At 30.8% G+C, this 27,223-nt stretch overlaps 1 protein-coding gene across 3 annotated transcripts; it reads left to right on the forward strand.

Moving 5' to 3' along the window:
* The first annotated feature begins 1,035 nt into the window (after positions 1–1,035).
* On the forward strand, positions 1,036–27,214 carry LOC132928812 (axin-2). Of its 3 annotated transcripts, none has more exons than XM_060993708.1 (17): positions 1,036–1,532; positions 22,164–22,349; positions 22,435–22,521; positions 22,596–22,887; positions 22,984–23,205; positions 23,287–23,523; positions 23,849–24,022; positions 24,128–24,278; positions 24,348–24,467; positions 24,527–24,632; positions 25,097–25,254; positions 25,317–25,458; positions 25,520–25,628; positions 25,756–25,892; positions 25,960–26,134; positions 26,286–26,492; positions 26,610–27,214. In XM_060993708.1, exons 2-17 carry the CDS (start codon positions 22,232–22,234, stop codon positions 26,734–26,736), a joined length of 2,562 nt encoding a protein of 853 aa, XP_060849691.1. In that variant the 5' UTR covers positions 1,036–1,532; positions 22,164–22,231; the 3' UTR covers positions 26,737–27,214. The 3 variants fall into 3 exon arrangements, with proteins under 3 accessions (XP_060849691.1, XP_060849690.1, XP_060849692.1); XM_060993707.1 differs by lacking the exon at positions 1,036–1,532 and adding an exon at positions 12,151–12,220; XM_060993709.1 differs by lacking the exons at positions 1,036–1,532; positions 23,849–24,022 and adding an exon at positions 12,151–12,220.
* Positions 27,215–27,223: the final 9 nt, after the last annotated feature.

Consider the following 27,223-nt stretch of genomic DNA (forward strand, 5'->3'; position numbering starts at 1 on the left):
CATAATGTTAAATACTATATTAATATATATAATATATTCTTATAAAGTGCAGTGCAATGGGGAACTGCAGTAACCTGTAATGTGTGGTGTGTACCTATACGTTTCTCCGGTCGATCGACATGAATGGGAAAAAATAGGTTAGGACCAGATACTGGCGTACCTATATTATTATAATACAAGTCACCAAGACCGCATAATAAATAGAAATACAATTAATACACATGAAGGGCATCGACGGATAGGCATCTATATAAATATTATTGAAATAATATCGAAATCGGCGGTTTCGCGCAATAAACTATATACACCTATAATAATAACGTGTAATATTATTACACATACACTTATTATATATATAACATGGCGACGTAATATTAATAATATAATATCATAATCGTGTTGTGCAGGCACTACACACGCTGCACGGGCACGGGCAAAACGACAGGGGGTAGCAGAATTACTGCAGACGAACGACACGGGCACACGGCGATTCGAAGAGGGCCGCAGAGAGCGCACATCGGAATATTATTATTTTAACGTGCTCGCACTCTGCTCCGGTACACTTGGGATACCGTCGGCGTCCCGAAATTTTCGCCGCAAAACCAGTTTGGAAACGGTGCCGGGTATTGTTCGGGAGGGTAAATAATGGGTACCCATATAATATTATTATTATTATTAATATTATAATGCCGAGTGCCGCCGCCGACCGGCGTACATAATATTTTATTTTTTGTGTTCGTTTTCAAACCGCTAACGGTCGTCGCATAGTCGGGATGCCGACGGACGTTTCGCCGTTGTCCCACAGGTGGCGGTGCGGGTCGCGCCGGCATCCCCGCCACTCGGCGTTGTTGCCGTCCGAGTCGGTGGCGGGGGGTGCGTTCAAAAATCTCGTCCGCGTGCACCGCGCGCGACGCTCGATCGGCGACCGCCGCCACCGCCACCGCCACCCGTCGCCCGACCGACGCGTTCGCCCCCTTCCCGTTCCCGGCGCTGTAACAAACTATATACCGTACACGGCGTACGCACAAGCGGCGGCACATCACACATTGGCCGCGTACGCACGCACATGATCCCGAAACGCACGCACACGGTCGTCGCGTAAGGGGAAAGAAGAAAAAATAAAAGAGAGGAAAAAATCGAAAAAAAAAAAAAGAGAGAAAGAAAAAACTCCGACGCACACAGCCGCGACCAGGCCAGTGATCATCAGGAATTCCGTCCGTCCGTCAGTGTCCGTCCCGTCCGGTCCGGTCCGCCGCCTCCGCCGGTTTTGTTTATTTATTTAATTTTTTGTTTTGATTTTTAATTTCATAAATATCGTATATTATATTTTACGTCCAACACCGTCGGTCTAGTGCTGTTTTGCGTCCTGTGACATCGTTGGTCGTGCGCAACATGTCCCGCGACGGTATCGTCGTCGTCGCGCACAACGAGTGTCATCGGATTTCCGGCACGTTTCTACGCGGCACGGCGGCAATAAACGTGACGACGATTGCGCGTGGTGTACAACATCAAAGGCCCGTCTGACAGTGGAGGTGAGTGTTCTTCGTCAAAGGCTTTCCGATTCTGCTTTGATGTGGCGGTGCGCGTTTTGCCGTTTAACTCGATACCCTCCCGCTCCGCGCCGCTAGCACTACTGCCGCCGCCACCCTACACGCTACCGACTCCCAGCCCCCCATCAGTTGTGTTTATAATATTAAAATCCCTTTGAAGTCTCCCCAAAGCCCTTTTCATATATATATATATATGTATGTATGTTTGTGTGTAAAACTGTACGACACACGCAACCCATTTATTTTATTTGTTAACAATGAATATCATACTTATACAAATGCCCCAGCTCCCTTTGCGACCTGTTCTTCTGTAATAATTAATCCGATTTAAATGGGTTCCGATTATATTATACCTACCCCCCATCGATACACATCAACACTTGTAGTGTGTACAAACAGTGGCTACTTTAACGTCCATTTGACTATTTGTCGGTCACACAGCGATTAAGGTTGTGCGCATCATGCCATTTACCGAGATAATGTTATACCTAGTGAAAGTAAACCCTTTTATGTATGGTCTTTTGATCTTACACAAGTGTTTTGTAGGTTTGTTGTTTCCTTTGAAAAGTCTACAAACAACGCTTTAAACTTTTTTGATTTGTCGTTTAAACCACAAACTGTTTACAAACTAGTTAGTAACTGCACAAACACAATATCACACACTTCCAGATTGTAAAGATTAGCATAGCAATAGTTACATTAAACAAATTGGACATTTTACAATAATAATGCCTACCTATATGTTAGGACTAGAGGTACATATAATAAATATGTATGTTTTTTTACTAGAAACATTAAGATCATCTACTTGGGCCTATGTTTAATTTCTCACATTAATTTATACAGTTAATAGTTATATTTGTGTTTATTCACCTTCATGGCTTTGCATCTTTAAGGTTACATTTACAATTTTTACTCTATTAAATTTATTTAAATATCTCTAGAATATCATTGTTAACCTAACTTAACCTATAGGTAATAATAAGGTATACTTATGATGCTGGTAAATCGACATGTTAGCATTAAAGATAACCAAGGAATATTAATTATTCATTTATTCATTGAATTATTATTACCTATTGGCTATTCCTATTAATTATTAATATCTAAGTAATGTTTAATATTTATCATTGTGTTGTATACATTATTATATTTGGTATAGTTGCATTGATACATTCCTTCTACAACATTATCGTTTAAAAACTTTATACTTTATTTGCATGGATAAAATATTTTATAGTAATTAAATATGGAAATACCTAAATAAGAGTTTTTTTTTTGATATTTTAGTAAGTTGCTATATATTCTTCTAAAATTCTTGCACTTATGTTGATGTGTAATGGTCAATTTTGTTACCAGAATTGCTACTTACCTATACAACTTAAAAGTAGACACAGAGTTCTACTTTAGATTATTTTGTTTTTAACATGAAATAATTACCTACTTACTAGTTACTAGTTTACTACTACTATTTACATTGTAAAAAGTTTGTTTGAATTTTATTTTTAGAATTAGTAGTTCACATAATTATGATTTACTAAATAATGAGCAATTAAATACTTACACCACTGTCGTAGTATTGTCGAGGGTATTGTTAACAATCAATAGTCAATTATAATTTTTGTTTCATACAATTATTTTTAAATTATATGTTACAGATAAGGTATATTTTGGATACCTAAAACAATAAACAGATATAATAGGCAATTGTAACTTAAATTAACTAGTCATGCATTCAATGATAGATTAATCACAAGTTACCTACCTATAAACAAATTTATACTTAGATAAGAAAAATTTGATTGAAAAATGTTAGGTTCACAAAGAATGATACTTATGTTTATGTTTTATTCCATTTAATTTAAATTTGTTTTGAATCATATTAAGTAATGACAAAACAAACTTAATAATTAAATTATAATTTAAGATCAATGATTCAACTTAAGTTAGTATCCAAAAGAGAATAGTTTTAATATGCTTTATCTAAATTCTATTTTAAATGTATTAGGTATATATTATGTATTTTATCATAAAATGTATTATGAGTTAAAATAAAAGTTAAGTACTTTTTAAAGCGAGGGTTGTCTTTAAGTAATGTATCATAATAATAAATACAAGAATAAATATGAGTATTCTATGCTAAATGCTAGACCATAAGTCTATGTTGATTTGTCAGTATTAATCAAATGAATGTACCTACAATAATATTTCCAAAATAGAATAAGTATAATAATATAATATGTATTATCTAAAAGTAACATACTGCCCTAATTATCTTTTTGGAATATCGATAAATTTAAATGTCTATTTGTCAACAGTAATCTATAAGAATTTTATATCAATAAATTGGAATTTTCTTCTAGTTTGTTGCTGAAAAACACATTAAAATTGTTTATTAATGTGTAATGGTTTTATACTTGGGGTTATATGAATTTTTTGGGACTCTATAATTATTATTTGTTTACCTAATTCGGAAATTTTAATTTTAAATTCGCATGTTCAGAATTTAAGATATTTTAAACCTTTTAGTTATTATTTTTATAGTATGCAATATAGATGTTGGTACTTATCTATAAATAATTAATACTTATAATGCTATTCTTGTTTTAAATTACCTATTTTATAGTTTTATATTATCTACTTATTATGATACATAATTACTTTTAAATAATATTTAAAATATAAAAAAAAATTTTTTATTATTTTTAAAACCACTTATTATGTTTTTTTATTACCTATTCTGTATTTATGAATTATGGTGTTTGGGTCCAAAGTGACGCAGTGGTTATACTGATGACCATGAGGCGCACAGTCACTGGTACGTTTAATAGTATAGTACAAAAAAAATGTGTGGGTCCTGGCGGTCACTATTCCCTGTGCTGTCTTCCGATTGCAATATTACGTCATGCAGTTTAATAGATAAAAATTGTTATATTTTACAATAAAGATTTTAGATGGAACTATTACATTGTATATTAAATATTGTCACATTTATTTTAATTTACACAAATATAGTACATAAATAATTTAAATTATAATTATGGTTAGGATTCATGATAAAATTGTAAAATAAGTAATTTTTAATTAAGAAATAAAATAAGCAATAGCACTAAATTAAATTATCTTAACAATTGAACACAAATTTAAAAACATTTGAAATATTTAAATAACATACTTTATTTATTATCAATATCTAATGATTCCACCCAAGATCCTTTTGGGGGATACTTTAATAAAGTGTTCCATAGTTTCATCACATATTTTAGTTGACAGTTTAATGTTATGTGTTTTATCGTCTTAGTATCTACGCCCTCAAGCTTTGCTTTAGGCTCTTAAAATTTTTCATTTGTGCATACATTTTTCCCCCTTTTTTTTTCTGTGCATTTCTGATTTAATCTGACCCAAGTTTTCTTAAGAAGATCTATGTGTAGTACTAGAATGCATATTTTCAGTATAAATGCCTCCCTGTCTCTTTATCATCTATTCATTTTGTTACACCTCACATATCTGGGGTTAAAAAAATAAGTAATACTATTATAAAATTACAAATCCAAATTTTATTTATGATGTAAGAACTTACTTATAATACACATATTTGTATGTGGAAAGTATCTAAATGTAATTTTGTACTATTTTTATACACAATAGAGAAATTAATGTACCAAGTAATTAATTTTTAAATTAAACATTAAGATGAAATGATTATTTGACATTTTTTTAAACAATTTTATATTATAATAATAATTACTTGTGTATATAGTTGACTACAAAATATATTATTTACTAATTATTTATTTTTAATAATTATTCTTTTTAAACAATGATTTGATATGAAAATAGAAATATACTGTAGTTAATTCAAGTATAAACTTCTACTTACCTAATAATATATATTTAAAGTCGTAACCACTTACTACTATAAACCAATAAACTAAGATTAAACTAGGATTAAAATATTTTAATTAGGATTTTATTTTATTTTTTTGCAATATCTACTGTAATTAATTAAGATTTTTTAAGTTATTACAGTTTTAAGACAATTATGATAAATTTGTTTGATATTTATAGTTTTTTTTTTTTAGAAACCCTGTTAAACAATTATGGCTTTAAAGTTTTTTTGCTATGAACTATGTATCTATGTATACAAAAAAAAAAATAAAAAAAAATATACACAACCGCTTCCAAAACTGTGTAGATACCTATAGAAAGTTGAGAAACTGAAAGGCAACAGTGTGTGAAACGTGATTGGTCACATGATTTGATTTCAAAGAGAGAAAAAAAGAATTGTCTCTCCAAATTTATCAAACCTTGTTTTGCCTTTGATCTGGGGCTACTTCACATCAAAAGAAACTTTTCCTCTTGAGTATTTCCACAGCCACACGTTTTTATTATTATTAATTATATATTGTAAAACCTAAAAAATAAAGGAATGAAAAATATTAATAACTTTGTTGTCAAAGGTCTTTTGTGGAGTTATTTATTAAAAAAGTTTAAGTGGTTGCTTGTAGTTTCGATATTTTATTGTACAGTCACCTGTTTTTGTGATGTCTAGAAACCTCTTCATTTTCCCTCTTTTATTCTAGCTTACGTGTTGGTTGGTACTTGATTTAAAAGTCTTTGGCCTTCATTACATCAAAGGAAAGTGATAAACTTTGAAGACCCATACACTTTTGTTCAGAAATTGATAGATACGACATAATAAGGTAAAAGACTTCGTTTCATGTTTATTTTTAGAAACCTTGTCCATTCTTGTTTTGTTTTTTATTTATTTATTTTTTTGTGAAATATAATGATGTTGAATTGGTTTCAATTTTTATACAAAAAAAATTGGCTCCAGTTCAAAGGTTTTTTTTTTTCGTTAATATTTGAAAGGTTCCCCTCAAGTACACAATTTGGCAGTTTTGCAACAACTAAGTAGCATGGTTTTATTATTTTTATTTTTGATTGTTTACAATTAAACTTTTGTAAACATAACGGTAATAAGAAGGCATTATAAATGAAAAAATTATAATTACATTAGGAATAGGGTTTTGATTTTTTTTTTAAATTTGTTATTACATCTGTTTGTATTTATAATGAAAAAGGAGAATATCAGAGAAAATAAATACTTAATTATGTTTTATAAAATCAACTTATATAAACTCCATATTAATTTTGTAAGAGAATCAATTTATTAGATTGAATAATATATTATATTTAATGGTCGATATAATCGTTTAATATTAAGTAATGAAAGTTGAAAGCTTAATTCACTTTTAAGACAGCCTATGAAAACGCTCCTCAAACTTCGCTTGAGTGTATAACTAACAACGCAGTGACATTTATTCTCAATGACTAGGTAATGCATTTAACATTATAAATTCGTGTATAGCTTGTTCATTTGAATACGAATTAGTTATGAATAGGTGTAGTATTGTAGTACTTGTAATGTTTTAGATGTCTAGAATGTATACATATGTAAATAATAATATATTATGTATATTTTTTTGATAAAATTTGGTAAATTTTTATTTTCGTACTAATATAGAAAAGTATAACGCGATCGAGGTGATTGGCGACTATAGAGGTTTTGTTTTTCTATGATCATTTTCATTCAAAAATTAACTCTTCCACCACGTTTCATTATATATATATATATATATATATATATTATATAAAGTATTCATTCTATCGATCGACGATTATGCAAAGTCGTCGCATGTCCATATGCGTGTGTGTCTAAATCTAAAATTCAAAACAGAATGCACACCATTAAGTTTAATATCCCACCTCCTACACACACACACTAAAGCCATTGTAAATTGTAATATTAAACGTAATCTATATGTATCCATCGTACTCATCACGGAAACAATACCTGCTGCTACAGCTCTATATTATTATTGTTATATCATATTATCAGCTGTGGTTTACATAATATATTATATTCGTAGGATATTAATATTAATTTTTTTTTTGTCGGTCCGAGAAGACGGTAAAATTTGAGACGCACTGCGCTCGCTGTTCGAACATGTGGCATCTCTACTGGTGGCCGTTTGCGCGTACCGATTCAACGCGTCGTCTCCCCGTCTCAGTCGCGCGCGTCGGTTTCTCTCTCGTCCGCCACTATACCACCGCCACTCAACCGCTCGCTCTCGCCCCTCGGGCCATTGTGTGGCGATTGCTTTGATCTGTGACCGACACGTATACGTATATAGCCCCGCGGGCCACCACTGCCGCCTCCGCCACTACCACCGATCGTCCACGTAATATTCTTTCTCGCTTTAATAAGTCCCGATACACAAACGCAGTCGTCGTCGTCGTCGTCATTATCTCGTAATTACAGAGGACCCGTCGCGAGGTGGGTATGACGGGCCTGCTGCACTACAGTTGTATACGTCTTCTCGCCGTATATAATATAATAATATTATAAGCCGCCACGGGGCCGTTGCCGGTGGTGGTGGTGGTGTGCCGCGGTCGACGGACTCGCCGCCGTATTTTACGAAGCGTCCTCGTCCGTCTCACACGCGAGCGCGCGCGACGTCTTTCCGTTGCGCCACACGTTCGCGTATAATTACCCCTTTTTAAAAATCGTTTTTAAATAGCGCCGCCGCCGCCGCCGCTTGTGCAGACGTGGGACGAGTGGTGTTTGGGCGGTGCACCATTAGGAGGCGGCGGCGGCCAGGTCGCGTGTAACGGATTTTTGATTTTTATTTTTTCCACTATACTCGACTCGTCTTTCTTTTTATTGGACGTTATAAAATCCAACAAAACGCAGTACTTCGTTTGAGATATGTGTCTCCTAATCTATATAACATAATGTACTGGCTGGTACTGTATGGTCCGAGCGCGTATAATAAACGTATTATTATATTATATCTATACGGCTATACGTATTATAAATCGTGATATTATGCAAATGTCCACTGTCCGACCTATTGTTTATTTCGGTTTGTTGACGGTGTATAATAAACTGACGTAAAACGAGTCTCTTATCGTGCCGGGCAGATGACAGGGGCCGATCGTGGGGTGGTCGAAAACAGAATTGACGGCAATATAATATACTAACACATCTATATAATATTCGTCGTAACCGCTGCCCGCGAGTTGTTACAGGGCAAAAAAGACGCTGACCGATAAATAAATTAAAAAACGTATCCTATAATATGCTATCACACACGCGCACACAGCGAGCTTAAATGTGAGCCGCGCCTAATGTTCAAATTACCGACCGTGACTAGTTTTTTTCCACTTCCGCGTACAAACGGTTTGCCGCAACGATGCAAACGTTTTACGAAACAATATATTATCATATATTATTCGTGGCGTATACATAAGGTGCTTGATGACCGGCATGGCGTTATTCGTGCTATTGTGTGTCTTATGACTTCTTTAAAAAAGGGGTACGAAAAGCCTTATAAATTATAATATGTTATATTTATATGTATATGTTTATGTAAATAACTAATAGTGAACATTTGGACAGTATCTAACCCCTATAAATAAGCGTTAATAATACTCATATCAACGATATAATATTTGGTACTTAAGTACTTATATATACATATGCGCTAAATCGACATGTATCATCATTACTGATTCATTAGTGTACTGGTTATGAATTTGTAAAACGAGGGTTTTTGTTGAAATAAAAGCAATGTAGGTAATGCTCTGATGACAAAATTGCAATAATTCAGCGAATAACGAATATTATATTTTATCCGTGAACTTAGGGGACACAATGTACCTATTGTATTTTATGTTTCGTATCTTGTCACGGTCCACATAATGCCATTTCCGGTATCTATATATTCTAACTAATCGTTATGCTGCCACCTAGTATACCGTATGTTAATTTAGTTCGATCAATAATATCGTCCTAATATCTATCAATTATTAAATATGCGTCATTACGTGACCATAATATCATTTAATAGTATTCTGTAGATTGACATTAGAAAGGTAGTGGAAAGAAATACGTCATACATCTTAGCAGTCGATGAACTAAACAATTTGGCACTGCAATTTATAGGTTAAGGTCAACAGCGAGGTCCATTTTTAAACGTACGTTTTCTGGGTGTGTGTTAAAAGTGAGATTATTTTTCAAAATAGCCATATAATATATTAGTTTACGTAATGTAGCTGCTTACAGATTTTTCTTTCATATTTTTGAAACGGAAAAAAGGATTCACTATTCTAAGAACCATTAATTAAAACTTATTCTTCTTGTTTACTATGTATAATATATACAATTATGCATCCAGTAATCCGATTATATTATTCACTATCCCTTAATTGTTTATAAAAGTTAGTTTCCGCTATTATCAATATTTAAACTGTTTACACAAATTACTTTTAAGACTTAACTATAATCAATTATCATAATTCAAATTCTTGTAAATTAATCAGTAATAACTCATTTGTAATAACCGGTATTTAAATTATTTTATAAATGCATTAATTAAGTACATTTATTATACTATGGGTGTTTAATTGTTGTAACATATAAAAATACATAACTACATAACATAATCTATTATACGCAACGTTAAATAAATCGTTTATAGTAAATAAAAATATATTTTACATCATCACAGCCACAGGATACATGTATATGATCCAGTACATATTACGTTTTATGATATTGTGTAGGTATCTAGATTTTATCGCCTGAATAAGTATTCGAAGGAAAAAGAAGGAAGGGACATTTTTACAGTTAGAATAATATTGTCTGTCCTAGGCGGCAAAGAGATCGAAGGAAGGCGTCGCCATCGGCCAGACGAACACACAGAAGAAAACATACGCTGTAAACTCCGGGTATAGAAATGTTGTTTGTGAAGGAAGGCTGGGTGGGACCGTATCTAACGCACATAATACCTGGTGTGCATTCTTGTCAGATTATTATTGCGAGAGGAGAAAAATGGGGAAAAAACTATACACACACAACACGGATACATAAAATGAAAGAGAAATAGACGGCACCGACAAAACTGGTCTGTCCATGATGTCCATAGCAAAAAAAATTTAAACGCCGATAACCATCTATATATGTATACTGGTTGGCATCCCTATACATATATCGTTTTGTCCATTCTTTATCGGAAATTATGTCCAGTCAACTTACGTTTTTTAAATGCCAATGTTCGGAATAGACAGCATGTATAAAAGCCTATAATATGTAGTGTATAGAGAAATATTGTTTAATAAATTGTCTCTGTAGTATATATAGAAAGATAGTGTAAGTAAGACAGTATTTGAATAATACGGTAAATACGTTAAATTAAAATATAGGCAATTTAATTTATTCTAAATAAATAATTTGAGTATTTTTCGTTAATCTCCCATTATTTTATTAATAAATTATGTGTTTAATGTTATTTTTATTATTTTACATATCAATGCATTTTTTAATTAAAACTAAAATTACTATTAATCATTATAAGATATTATTAATATACTATTATTCATATTATAATCGTACATAATAACAAAAAAACAATGAAAAACCAATGGCTATTTTTATTTATTAGATATATATATATATATAAAAATAAAAATCAGTATAATATAAATACTAAATAGTTATTAGCATGTAAGAAATAAATCGATATAATTCTCTGAATATAATTTATAGTTTATATTCATAAATTATAATACATATTTTACACATATTTCAATATGAAAATTTGTTATAATGCACAATTCAAAAGCTATTGGTTTTAATGTGTTACGATTTTGTATTTATAATAGTGTACCTACGTACACCTTAAATAAAGCTCAAAGGTTGACGTAATTTAACTTTATATAAGTACCAATTATTAAATTCAGTTACTTAAATGTTCCCTATTTGTATTTGTATTTTTATTATATACAAGTTAAGTATGGCGTATTATTATATATTTAATAAAAATAGGTATTGTCTGAAATATTAAATTTCTGTTGATATTATGAGTATACAAACACATGAAAACATTACATAGTTATTCTGTAAATTACTTGTATTTGACGTTTGTCGAGCTTCAATTTTGATTCAAACAATGAAGTTATTTTCATTTATATCATTTATCATGTGTATATGCCGTACACGGCGTTAAAAAATAAAATGAATCTTCAAACACAAAAACTAAAGTCCCTTTGACATCCGAACTCCCTTTGACTCCTATGCTTCTTTTTTCCTCTTTACACCTCCCAAGTTGACATTTCGTTTTCATTAAACTCTGTCGCGTTTTCGTTTTCGAGTTTTTATTAATCTTTAACACGACGCGTTGCTGCAGTTCTTCCTAGTATACGACGTGGCTGTCAAAGGATCGCAAGTCCTTTTTGATCCTTTTGTGTAATATTTAATCTAGGACACGCCAAGGCTTTATATTATTTAATATCGTTGTTTTCTGATTCGTAAAACAACTCTTCAGCTTTTGTGCGTGGAGTCGGAGGAGCATCAATTTCAGTCGTGACAGTGCTGCGCCGGGGGTGGAGAGAACTTAAAGTGCGAAAGAAAAAGACCCTTTGTCGCAGTCCTTACCGATGACTTTCAGCATTCTGTCTCGCCCGCTCATGTTGACGACACGGTTTTGCCCTCCCTACGTGGATCTTAAATAAATACGATTTTGCTGTGTTTGTTCATTTACGCCGTATTATGACAATGTTAGAAGTTTATAAATTATGCTCTATCACACTATGTGTTTTTCGTGGTATGTATTATTTTTATAATTTAAAAAAAAAATTTAAAACAAATAATTTGAGTTAGAGTTTTATTATATATACCTACTGTTAGTATAATAATATACTTTCATTATAATAAGAAGATATTCAAAAAAATTAAATATATGAATTTCTTAATAATTTTTGCGTTGTATATATAATAAAGGCTACTTAAATATCATTTTAAACAATTAATGCATGATCATATACTATATGATATTTTACTAACGTCTTATACTTTGTCCTATTATTATTGTTGTTAGACAGTTAATATTTGAATAATTATATCATTCTTTATAAATAATACCTACATATTTTTGAATTAATAAGCGTTAATAATTTAATATTTTAATAAACTTAAAAATATGTGGAGTTTAAATTCTGTAGACAATAAAATGGAAAAAATATAGACAATGGTATATAGATAATTTAAAGTTTTGGTTAATCAAATTTTATTTTTTGGTTTGTTTATTATGAAAATGACATCAAATATTCAAATGTACCTATGTAAAAGTCAATTTATTTATTTGATTTAAAACAATTTATATAATTTAATTTTGCATTTTTTGTGAGTTTAATAATTTTTTAACTACCTATTCACCAATAATTTAAATAAATATATTATTAATTTATTATAAAAATGCTACTATAAGCCCAATTAATTAGATTATACTATAAATAATTTAGCGTTTATAAACAGTATATTTAAATATACAATTAGAATAAGTATTTATTTAAATATTATAATTATGTTCTATCATTATAACCTTTAAGATTTTTTGTTAGGAAGATTTTAGTTAAAGCTTTTACCTAAATATAGGTATCCTAAATATATAGCGTGTTCAGTGTTATTGTTCAAAAACTTAATATTTCAGCTAAATGGCCTTTGATTAAAACAGGGTTACCTACTGAAATCGCATTTAGATTTTGAGATAATTTTAAATGCTTAACCCTTTCGGTACAAGTATGTGCTTTACAATCTACTTTATTTTAAAAATAGGAACCACAAGTTTTTTTTACAAATTAGTATACCTAACAGAATATTTTTTATTGATATTTTTATGTAAAAAATTTGTTCTAATTACAAAATTTACAAAGTTAAAATAACTGTGAATTTACTAATTCTCTAACTAATTTATTGTTTTTAATATTTTATTTTTTTATTATTGATTCAAGGCATATGCTTTCATATATGCATACTAAGATTTATTTAAGGTATTGAAAATTATAAAAATTAACACATTAAAAATGTGTCTATTTTTATTTTCTCCGTGTACAAATAGTAATTTCACAATATTCTTATTGTACCTAAATATATCGAGTATATTATGTTCACGATTACAATTTTTTTAAGAAAAGTTTTGTGCAATTTAGATGATTTTTAGATAAGACCAATATAAAGATTGTTTATTTGAAACTCCAAAAAAAGATTGACGTTAATGTTTAAAAAATGTAAATTATATTGCACCAGCACGTATTGTAAGGGTTAAAATTTTAAAAATTTCAAAAATGTAGGTATATGTATTCCTTTCACTTCTCGAAAATCCCATTTCAATCCAAGGTCATCCAACTAAAATATATTTTATTTGTATCTTTTGGTGAACTCACTGTATATAATAAAATTTGATCGTCAAAGATTTGTATAAAACCTAAAAATAATAGTTGTACCGTAAATATTAACATTGATACAATTAATGCACTTTTAATTGATTACATGTATTGCGTACAAACATGTATAATAAACACAATAGTATTTATTGAAAATACGTTTACAATGTTTATAATTTCTACCTATTTAAAAATGTACTCGTGAAAAAATTAATTCGCGCATATTGCATAGGTATTTGTGTTTTTCTAGAAATTACCTTAATCGTATCTTTATTTACTTCTGCTCTCAAATTATCGTACTTGTTTTGTTGCGTCATGATTGTTGGTTAAACATTTTCATTTGGATATTTTTTTTTCCAATTCATTTCTTATAGTTTGCCTACTTTTCCAAAACGGGTTTGGATTTAAGTACCAATCCATTCCACCCCAGGGGGGTAGATTATCCTATGAAGGAGCGGTCTTCCACCGCCAGACCGTTGTTTGTGTCATTGGCATCCCGTCTCGAGGTTCTATTAAGTCTGTCCGCTGTAAGATATATTTATATATATTCATGCTATCGCTTATACACAAACAAACATACACATATATACACACACACACAGTAGAAAATATACGATTTATTTCCTACATTTTTTCCCTTCTAATCGGATCCGGCCGTTTCTGTAAAAAAAAAAATAAATAAACAATAAAAAAAAAACGTTCAAGTGCCCTCGCGTTGTAGACCGTTTCTTTCACCGACAAAGAGAGCTTTGTGTCTGTACCGCCATTATCTTGAACGACTAATCGAACCGAAGAAGTCGGAATACAATCTATATACCGAGGTATTTTTTCTTCCCTCCCTCACTTGCACCGCTCTTACCATAAGTTTTTTTCTGGGATTGTCCTCTATATCTTGTTAGTGACACATTTGTAATTGTGCCTGTGTATCTTGACCTGGCCTCCAGTAACAAAAGGACAACACACACATGTATTCATACGCAGATAGGGCTTGTGACTGACATCGTATACATTATACGTATACTAAGATATATACTATTTGACGAAGTAAATGGAAATTAGATGGTCGGAAACGCGCGTTTATTTCGTCGTTGTGTGATGAGTCGGGTACGACAACACTACCGGTTTTGTCACTGGATCCGTTGATGACTGACTCTAAAACATATAGACGGTCTACAATGCGTTTAGTTGGGAGAGAATCTCTTCTTAATTTAATCACTTTGTCAATACGTTGAACTCTTTCGTGTTGTTCGTAGGTAACATATACCTAGTTTAGCATAATATTGTATTTTACCCAACTATTGTTATTATTTCTGTTTATAAAATAAAAAAAAAATAGACTTTTCACAAGAGATTTTGTAGATTTATCACAAAATAACTTGTTGACAATAGTACTTGCTGTTTATTTTTATTCGCTTTCAAAAGTCTAATTATTCATATTTTAAATTAATACTTAATTATCGTGTTTTAACCGTGTAATAATGATTTATACAATAATTTATATTAAGTACTGTAACAGAAAAAAGGAAACTATTTATTTAAGTGCTGAAGCTTATGCCAGCACACGTAGTAAATAAGTTGATAAAAAGTTAAAAATTGTATTTATAATTAAATTGATTAGACTTGACTACATTATTTGTCTGAATTTGGTCATTATTGATTTTTTTTTTTATCAATATTCGCCTAGCTTACCGTCTTATACGCTTTTGATTTTGTCTCAGTAATATTTGTAATTTATAAAACGAATTAATATAGTATTAACCATTACGTGCTACTTATATGATAGTACCTACATTACTATTACAAGTTACTATACCCATCATTTAATTTTATTGTAATCATAACATTTGTTACGTAACTTTGTTTACTTATAAGTTTTATAAATAAATATATTTATATTATTATAGATATGTCTCATTCAATTTTGGAGTTGAAAAATTCTTCAATATTAAACTTTTAAATGGGTTTCTTGTAGAAAATTGGATCTAGTTGTTACTTCTGATAATCAAAAGTAGAAGGGGGGTTTCTAGTACTTTTTAAAATGATTATGAAAATCCAACAGAATGTAAAAAATGGCAATATTTACGCAACACCTGTTTTTGACAAAAACAATTTTGTTTGATATATCCACTAAAAAATGTCAAAAATGCATAAATATAATTTTAAATTTTGATGAAATTCGATAATTCGACAAAAAATAACTCCCTAAATCCCTAACGATCTAGACTAATTTTAAACAATTATACATAATATATATTAATATATTATAAATTATATTAAAATAACCTATTCCCATCATTAGGTGTACGATTCGTCTATATCTATAAGTTTACACTTCTGTACTTATAAGTTAAAAATAATAATATATTTAATGTTTCGAAATAAAAAAATTTAACCTATTGCATCTATTCATTCTATTCCTTCTAATGGTAGTATATAACAAATTAAAAAATTCTTAAAAACAAATGCTAATATACTGGCTTTGTTCAGAATTGTTTTTCGCAGGTATATATTTTGTAGATATCACTAAATAAAAATTTTAACGCACTCGAAACCTACAGCATCGCGATTTCTTTGGGTTTTTTTTACAAACATTATTTTTCATATTAAGTAAATTTGATTTTTAGAGAACTACTAAAGGAATAAATTTATATCACTTATCGCGTAATTGTTACTTGATAATATTTAAGAACTATAAATTGTAATTGTACTTTTTCATATTTGGACTACCTATATTTTATTTACTAATATATGTTTGTTTTATTAAAAATATTATATCTAGGTACCTTGATACCTATATATAGTGCATTCGTTAAATTTTGAAATATAACTTTGTGTACGCGTTTTGCTACAGGTTCAAAAGAAAAAACTCCAATAACTTATTGTATAATATAAAAGAATGCCTCGTGGCCAACAGACTGTGCTTATTGGTATTATATAAAACTGTGCGCGCAAATAAAATGAAGAAAAAAATAAATCAAAACATACAATCGTGTGGACTTTTTGGAGTGAAATGCGCATTTAAAAAAAAAAGTAAAACAATTTTGTTAGAGCTGAGTGTATAGTAGAGGAAGGAAAAAATTAAATTTCCGAAAGCATACGTTAGACGCAAACCGGATGATTCGATTTCGTTTTCATCCCATTGCGGTTTTCAATGCAATATTCGCTCAGACTCCTCTTTTTTCAGTGCCGATTGCACTGTAACGTTGGGCGGGGAATTGAATAGAAGTGCATTTTCCAGTCTATGAACATCACACGAGAAGATGACTTTGTCGCTTATACATATTTTTTTTTCCGTTATAAATCGATGAAATTATATTTCATGCTTGGCAAGAAAAAATATATGTAATAAATGTAATAGCAATTTTATTGCGTGTAATCGGATAATAAATATATGATATATAATATATATTATATAATAGTATATATATGAGATATACTTAGATAAAATTCAATTTTCCTAGATTTTTTCAAATCCTCGCGTATTCAACTATTAGCCTTACAAGTGACAATATAATATTATTATATCTACATCGAATTGATGTTCATAAATGTAATTGAAAAAGTTTAAATAGTCCTTTCGAGACGACGAGACATGTAAAACAAAACAAACTCGTAATTTCTTCTTTTTTTTTTTGAACATACTGCTTATTTAATATTATATTTGTTTACTTATATATTATAAGTTTTAATAAGAACATAATAATATGTAAAAAAATTGTGTTGGTATTAATTAGTGATCAATCTAATCAATCTTCTAAACTACCATATCATACTTGTATTCAATTTTATGATTTAAACGATATTTTCGAATTTTTATACCATAATATTTTATAGTTAAGTATAATATTATATATAATGATTGATATCGAATCCGCTGTATAAAAATAAACAAAATATAGGTAAGTGTATGAATCTTTTGTAAAACGACAATCCCTACTTCTTTAAAGAATAGAAGCAACCAATATATGTATCTATATATTTTCTTTTTGAATAGGTTCTCTTTAATTCGATCGAGTACTTCGTTTTTAAAAAAATAAGTAAATAAAAACAGTATGTTATAGTATATATATTGTATGATATAGGGTCCAGTGGTCAGCATCTTAATTTGTTCGACCCGTACTATCGTCTCCAGTGAGTTTATAGAATTTTCAATATAATAATATAATGTATATATTCTTTCTTCCCGAAAGAAATCTTTTATCTCATCCCGGTCGGTGATTTGTCTTTAACTTTCGAATCGCCGCTAATTCGATACACGGTTAATAAAAGAAGTAGAGAAGTATCTAGAAGAAAAAACATACAAACGAACCGGAATCCATTTACTCTGGGGCCTTTGATGTTTTTTATTTTTTATTTATTTAACCGTCTATATGTGCTCGCTAATGATATAATATACTGTTAACTGTGTCCAAGTAAAATGTCGGTTTACTGCACTTGTAGACTAAACTATATTATACATCATAATATAATATTCTATGTGTTATTATAATACGCAGCAGATGGATTTATATTATAAAGAGAAGAAACGTCAAATCTTTCGATCCGTTACCGATTTATCACGTACGATTATGGATTATCGTTCGGACATAAGGTCAGATAATAATATATAACATAAGCATATATACGATATATACGTATTAAAATGTATATATTATATATTATTATTATTATTATATTACAAAGCGATGTAATATATTGTCATTAGCGGGACATGTGCGTGTAAACCCAGTTGAGTTTTACACACGATTTCCATTTCGTCGGCGTCTTGTGTACGATAATATTATATATTTTTATATTATATATTATACCGCCATCGCCGCGGTATATATCAATCCTCTATAATACTCCTCTGCTATATATACCTAATACGATCTCGTGTACAATAATGTATTCGTATTTATGTATATATAAATGCGCACGCACACAGAAGGAGTTAACGGCTCGGGGTGGGGTTGGGGTTGGGAAATGTGTATATGAGTAACACAAAGTTTCGAGAATCAAACGGGCGCGCGGAGAAAACACACCTGCCGGAGCAGTGTAATAAATTAATAATAATAAAAAAAAAAAAAAAAAAAATGTATAAACGTAAAAAACCTCCGAGCCGCGCGAACGGCAACCGAGAGAGGAAAAAAAATAACTTTTATGTTGTGTGTGTGTGTGTGTGTTGCTCGCGTCGCGGCATCGGCGTCGGCGAGCGAGCGAAAATCGGGGTGGTGAAGGGAGAGTGTAATTTTGTAATGAACACGAACTGGCGGCGGCGTCGGCGTCGTAGCCCGGCGTCAAAGAGGCCGACCGGTTCTGCGCCGGCGGGTCGGCAGCGGAGCGCGGGGGCCGAGGCTTCGGCGGCGGCGACGACGGTACAAGGCAACCGGTGCAATAATTACATGTGGCCGAGTGCCCCGAGGCAGTTACGCTTCACGGTAGAGTGAATTGTTGTAAAAATCTCGTCGGGACGCGCGTATATAATAATAATATATAATATAACGTATATAGTAATATACGACGTAGGCATAGGTGTATGATATATATATATATATTGTGTTTTTATCTCGAACCGCGGACGGCTGCGTTTTGTATATTTTTTTTTCCTTTTTGCCCCCCTCCCCCGCGTACCCTCACCGTCGCTCGTCACAGTCGACCTTGGGAATCCGGAATACGCGAACGAAAAAAAAAAATCCGAAAACTCACAGCAGCAATATCTATATACATATATAATATTATTATGTATAATATAACTAGCCGATATCTGCCGTGTATCGTATATAATATTATACATAATATTATAAAAAAGGTATATGATGTACTTATATTGTGTGTACTTACCCCCGAAGCCTTATCGAACGTCGCGTATTTAATATTTATTGTTATTATTACACGCGCTTTCCCCCGCGAAAATCGTCCGGTGCGGGTAACGATGATGGTTTTTTTTTTTTCGTTTCCATACCTCCTCTTACGACCCGTCACCATTTCCTCGACGACGACGCCGCCGTATATTGTCTTGGTTTTACATTTAAACGTCAGTTAATACAGAGTAACCGTAGCTCTCGGTTTGTTAACTACCGCCGTCGTACTTGCCCATATAGTAATTACTCGGTAATGGTATTGTAGTATTATAATTTATAATAATTAATACTGTAGCGGTGTTACGCCGCAGCTGTATCGTATAATAATTGCAGTTGAGACTGGAAGAAGAAATTAATAATTTATAGTTAGTGCGTAGGTTTTATATTTTTGTTTTTCGAAAAAAAAACCGTCTCCCCTGAGAGTATAAAAGTATTTTAATATTTTATTAGCTGGTAAGATAACCCCATTCAAAGGAAATATCGTTATCTAAATTGTTTTATGCAATTTTCGCGAGACAGTTTTTTCTTTCTATCGTTTTTCCGCGCCGCTTCGTGATTTTAAAAACCCTGATCCCACCACTACCATCACCCTTAACTGCCGACGTTTCCTTTAAACGTATTATTATTTTATATGACTTCGAGGTAAAAAGCAATTTTTATCTTTTGTCGAAATCGCTAAAAGTAAATAAATAGTTACTAGTGCCTTGGTACTTAAAATAGTCGGTTATTCAATATAATAATTAAACCTTTTTTTTTATTTATTCCAACTGTTACTGTTACTGTTCTATTAATAATATACTTATATTGACTGCTATTTCTTTACCGTGAAATACACTTTTTAAATAGTTTTTTTCTCATTAAAAACACCTTTTGACAATATATTATAACTACCTACTTACTTAATTATTAAGCATGTTGAATTACTTTGGCAAATAAATAATAACTGATTTAGTTTTATTCAAAATAATAACTTAATCTTATCTTGCAATAACCTATTGTATTGAATTTACCTATCATATTTATCATTATTATTTTAATTCATGATTTGCAATTTTACTTCAGACTAATTTATATATAATTAATGTAATCAACAAGGCTAAAGTTTCTTTTCTTCTTAAATTCCTAAGTTGTAATAACAAAATTATAATTGCCATATTAATAATTAATAGCAATTACTTTTATTGATAAAATTAAAAGTTGATTTTATAATATGTCTTATGAATTATTATACATTGTAATGAAAATAAATATCAGATTAATAATAAACATAATAAATATTAACAGTAAGGATTTACATAGGTTATATAGTACATTCCTATGATAAATAAGTATTTAATTTGCTTATATGAATTAACAACTTTATAATAGTTTTGTTAATTCGTTCAACACTCCAAATACTATTCTTTAAGTAAATGTTGATTAATTCTAGTATTTAATATAAGAATATGTTATTTTTTTTATAACAATTATATGAAAATTACTTGGCACATCTATTTCTAAATTTAACAATAAATATTAATGTATAATATTTTATATTATCAATGCATTATTATTTTTTTTTTCTGAAATATGTTCCCTGTGTTAAGTTTCAGCTGTTTATTATATAATACTTAGGGATTGAAGTATACCATTTGTTTATTATTAAATACCAATATAATATCTCATTGTTTGGAGTAATTCCATATTTTATCAAAAAGATCCTGTCAATAATAAACATATATTCCAATCTCAAGAACACAAGGTTAAGGGTAGCTTGTACCTGGCCTTCTGCCACTTATTAGATGTTGATAGACATATGAATTGATCCATAAAATCATAATTTTAGAAAATCCTATTGTGCAATAAAAAGACCCTACTTCTGGCACATATCATATTTTTATGACTTATTGTTCCCCATTCTCCAATCGGAACTGTATTCGCTATCGATTATCCGGGTGGCTTTTATACAGCGTTACCATAACATGCGTTGATTCTGCGTACTACCGCTTCATCGATCGACAACTACTTGAGTCCGGTTCTGTTGTGCGCAGTTCACCCATATCATATTTTTAGTATTATTATATTCACCTTAAAAATATAAATAAAAAAACCACATAAAATGGATTGTGGTATGTATTGTTTAGGATAGTTTTACTTTCATATTTTTCCCTGTTTATTCTATTCAGTTAGCTTATCATAACCAATGTTTGTTGAAAACCGGTAATCATACCTTATGGGTTTGTATTTCCTTAGTATTAATTTTTTTCCCTTGGTTAACTTTTCATCAAAATCATTTTATTATTTTGTTTTGGCATAACATATCATCTAAATCAGGCAATTGAGATTTTATAAAGAGTGTGTGATGAAACTGTTTGGTTACAACAGCTAAGTTACTGCTAAGCAGCCATTTTGTTTTCATTCATCCATGTTTAATAATAATAATAAAAATTCAAACAATGAATAAAAACAGTATGTAATGAATAATTTCATTTTTATGTTGCAGATCTATTTCGAAATGCCTGTAACAGAGGTAGCAAGGAGCGTGACACCAATAGCTCCATACCTACGGTTATGATGAATAATAATATACTAATTGATTCCGCCAGACCAAAAGTTTTACCGGGAGAAGAGTCTGAGCGATCGTCTGAGGACAACGCATGTTTAGGTCAAAAATACAAAAACAGTTTTGGTGAGTTTATAAGATATTTTATAAATTAGATTTATTATGTATTTGAACTAAATTAATAAATTGTTTTAATATTTAAATTTTAAAGAAAATAAATGTGTAAGATGTCGCAAAACACAAACCGAATTATTAATGGCTGGTTCCAAATGCCGTGCATGCAGCATTCAAGATTATGGTAAAATCTTAATAATAATTTTTTATTTAATATTAATAAACATGTATTAATTAGTAAACCAATAATATTTTCAGCTGGATGCGGTGCACGTCACGATTACGAACCAGCCGACGGTGATAGTGGTGATCGGGGATCATTATCCCCAAATGATGGCCAAAACTCTGGGCCCATGTTATGGGCCCGTAACTTAGATAGCTTGTTGGCCGACCCCAATGGTGTGAATCTTTTCCGGCAAAACTTGAAGCTGGAAGAAGAATCTGGACAAGGGCAACAATGCAGCAAGGTGCTCGAGTTTTGGTTAGCGTGTCAAGGGCTCTATGGTCATACAGACCAAAAAGCTGATAAGCTACGTTCAATTATTTACAAGTAAATCCTCAATAATAATAATAATAATAATAAATAAATATATTTTTGTTTAATGTTATGAAATTTATGTAACATAACTTTTGTTTTTTGTTTTAGAAAACTGTTCCTAAAAGCAGATTTAGGCATAGATGAAGAATGTCGGAGGTACGTCATGCAGAGGGTTAAAGTATCCATTGCCAACAAAACAGCACTTCCTAAAAATCTGTTTGACGAAGCCCTTGTACAAGTAGAAAAATTTCTAAATGATACATTGTATCCGGCATTCTTACAATCTGATACCTACATTGCTTATATTCGGTCTCTGGACTGTGGCATTGAGTAAGCTAAATTTTTAGTAATGTTCAATTATTATTGTTCTTAATACCTTAAATTTATTTATATTTTATTAATTTGTTTTAGCTTTTATGATGGTAAAGTAGTGAACCATATACCAGACACTGAAGAAAAAGTGGTGCCCTCAAGATATCAAGCACCTCCAGATCGCAGTCAAACTTTGTTAACTCTTAAAGAAGATGCTGAATTGTCTACCCATGAACTTAAGCAATCTAAAGACTTTCCCATGAAATTGACTCAGTCCCTTTTGCATATGTCCCAAAAACAAAGGTCTCATCTGGAAAAAGGAGAGTTTTTACAAAGGTAATATTTTATTTTGAATAGTTGTTGCACGTGAATTAGAGATGCCTACAGTATAATACATTTTGGAGTGTTTAGTTATTACAATTTATTAGTCAAAAATTATTTAAATAATATTAAAAAAGTAATACTATAACATTCAACATTTTTTATTTACAAATTGTTGAAATGGAATATTTATAAACACATTTTGCTTATTATTAAATAATGGTATTTAGCAATTGAGCGTATTGTTAAATGTATCATTTATGGTTGTGCAATTTTAATGTTAGTTATTGTATTGTATTTGGATTGTTTTTTTTTTTGTGTGCTTGGTAATCAATTGTAGAGCAAAGACTTCAAAAATGGGCATCTACAACCCAAATCCCAGCACCCCTTATCACCAATCTTGGTGGGGCACAAAACCTAGAGCTACGCACGTATCTTACAATCCAACTTCAGCCCAGGACAGTGATCTGGCTAGTCTTAGCGAAGCATCTGTTTCTACTGATTGTTTAAGGAGGTAAGTCTGTCTTTTTATAATTTCACTTCTACCTTACAACAAGAAATCATGTAAGTACAAAAATGAAAGCAAAAACAAAATATTTAATTAAAATTAATTTATTAGGCAATTGGCTGAGATTCGTGACCCAAAAATTATAGCCAAAAAAAGTGCTCAATTAGAAATGAAAGAAGTGCAGAAATATGCTCGTAGAAATGTTGAGGGCTCAATGACAGCTACAATTATCCCCCGCACGATGAGAGAACCTCAATGCAATGTAAGTAATTCTGTGTTATTGTTAATTTTTCAATATTTTTAATAACAATAATAACCAATATGTTTTTAGAAACCAGCAATGGAACCAAAGATGTTTGCTTCTATACTCACTGAAAAGTTAGAGAAAATAAAACTGGAACGTGATAATGAAGAGAAATGGGATAATAAATTGATCAAAAATCTTTCAGAGGTTTGTGAGCTAATTACAATTTTTTTTTTATTATATTTAACTGTTAAATTTTTTTTCAGCTTAAATTTGACAGCGAATCTGGCAAAATTGATGATCCCAAAATGTTAGATGAAATGTTTAGAGCATCTCTAAAACTACCTGATGGTAGTGATGATGAAATATTAGGTGTGTTTATTGAATCAAATGTTAATATTGCATGTAATAATAAAGAAATATACTAACCTCAAAAATATTGTACTAACATGTAAATCAATATAACATTGTTATATGTTAGTTATGGACTAACTAAATGTAACAATTAACTATCTTGTGTAATTTTTTTACTAATACACCTTTAACATTTTTACCTATGCACTCGTCCCATTTAAGAGTAACTTCATGCTGTAAGCTTCTGTACACAGCAGCAGCAATGAGTGTGGTAACACATACTCAACTGATTGTTTACAATAAAAGCTGACAAAAAAAAATGGTTGAAAACTGATGTAATTAATAATTGTAGTCTAACAGAACTGGGCATAAACTAGTCCTCACCTGAAGTTATTCTTATTTGAGACAGAACATACATCCTTGTTTGTTCTTACTATCTATTTTTCTAATTTTCTTCTTATTTACATTTATTATACGTTTAGATCAACATGTACAAAAATACTTTAAATCGCCACCGAAATCACCTGAACAATCGTTACACAGGCGACAAGGGTCAGGCAAAGTCAACCGGCCTGTTCAGCAGTTTGCCAGTACTTATCTGGCAGCAGCTAATCCTAATCTGTGCAAACGTAGAGACAAAGTATGTTTGTTTTTCATTTGGTCAAACAATATAATAGTAACACTTTTAAATATTATTATCAGGATAATCGAGCATCTGGGTACGATAGTGGCAATTACACTGACTTTACAGCAGATAGTTCTGAACCGGGTCGCCATGTGCCTAAGAGTCGATCTATACCAGACTATCAAAATTTCGTTCCAAATCCAGAGCTTAGAGTGTCGAGTATGCACACATTGAAACATAATGAAATTATAAATATTAATATATTCAATTTAATGATTAGGTTTAGGACGTCACACTTGGGGTAGCCGACGTACAATGACTGACAGTGGAATCAGTGTTGTATCCGGACAATCACAATTGCCTACAAATGTCAATAAGACGAGAGAGGAGTAAGTTTATTTTATATTTCAATTTAATTAAATTAAATCTGTATGCATTGATATAAATTATTTTTATACACATTCCATTAATCACTCATTAAAAATAAATAACCATTATGTCTTATTGCTGTTCTAGCCGGTCGACTAATCGTTGTATGGTATGGCTTCAAGAGAGTCCAATGTGTGCTGGTGATGCACTTACCGACTCAGGTCCAGCTTTCAGTTGGTGTACTGCGTCCAATAATACCACGACTGTAAAAGCCTCTTCCCACGGTATGTTAATAATCTTTTTTTGTCATCAACCATTGCATTAATAATATGTATTGGATTTTTTTTTTAGATTGCGCTAACGTAGATTGTGGTAGTAGCGGCTCCTGGACAAATCACATGCCCAAGCAACCATTTGTTGCTGACCCCAATATGCCACCACCACCTTTCCCCAATACAGATAACCAGTTGATCGAAGCCGGTCGCAGGCTCAATGACCAGATGACGAAAAAGAATCACAAACAGAGGTAAACTTTTTATTATTTAATAACTATCAATGAAAAAAGCTGTCATTTTGTATAATTTTAAATCAGTCACACATACATGATACATTATTTAGTATTTCACATTAAAATGCACTTTTACTATATATTTATGTTAATAATAATGGTCATTTAGGACTTCTTCTTCATCATCTGGCCGTGGACTACCTGCAGAAGAATCAGCTACACCGTCAACGTCTAGTACAATGACAGCACCACCAACCACCACTACTGTCGTGTACAATTTCAATGACGAAGAATTCCCATTTAGGAAGAAAATAGCTGGACATCCAATCACATTAAAACAGTTTATTGAATGTATGCCAAAGAAAGGACATTACAGGTAACATTTTTTTTATAATTTGAGACATTAAAAATAAATGTATTCATTCTAAGCTAAGCATGATGTATTACCATATTTTATGCACATTTTTGACATATTACAATATTTGTAACACAGGTATTTCTTTACTACTGAATTTGATGAATCTCCATCAACCGGCATCCAAGAAGAAATCACTGACGACAATCAGATGTTGCCGCTATGGAAGGGCAAAGTTATGGCTAGCCTAAGACTTATCGACTGATCGAACAATATTTGATTAATTTATTATATTTTTTATTAAGTGCCTAGTTTAAGGAACAAATGACTTGTATAATAAATTTAAAATTGTTAATTGTTTTTAAAATACCTTAAGACTGGATTTTAGTCCAAAGGTAACAAAAAAAAAATAATAATTATAATGTATAATGTAAATCAGTGCCTTAGTTATAAACCAAACACTAATCGATTCCCAATGACTAGTGTGAAAGAACAATAAAAGTTTGATATTGGTAAAAGAAAAAAAGACTTATACGTTTTGTAAGAAAAACAAATTTTATTGTTTTTTTTGTTATTGCAAAAAATGAAGAAATGTATAAATTTTTATAAAATGATGTTTTATTTTTATATACCCTAATTATTGATCCTTTTACAATGTAAAAACCTAATTTTTTTGATTATTGTTATTAGTTTTGAATTTAATGTGTCTATTTGTGACCTACAATAAAGAGTACAGTGATGTATTTATGCAT

The sequence above is a fragment of the Rhopalosiphum padi genome, chromosome 4 (assembly GCF_020882245.1).
Source record: "Rhopalosiphum padi isolate XX-2018 chromosome 4, ASM2088224v1, whole genome shotgun sequence".
In the NCBI taxonomy this organism is placed as follows: domain Eukaryota; kingdom Metazoa; phylum Arthropoda; class Insecta; order Hemiptera; family Aphididae; genus Rhopalosiphum; species Rhopalosiphum padi.

What these genes read in the sequence shown, in the direction of transcription:
- LOC132928812 (XM_060993707.1), top strand. Translation starts at nt 12,166, where the DNA reads ATGACAATGTTAGAAGTTTATAAATTATGCTCTATCACACTATGTGTT. An exon ending in ATGCAGCATTCAAGATTATG is followed by an intron (nt 22,522 to 22,595) that starts GTAAAATCTTAA and finishes TAATATTTTCAG; the next exon opens with CTGGATGCGGTGCACGTCAC. An exon ending in TAGTGATGATGAAATATTAG is followed by an intron (nt 24,633 to 25,096) that starts GTGTGTTTATTG and finishes TTATACGTTTAG; the next exon opens with ATCAACATGTACAAAAATAC.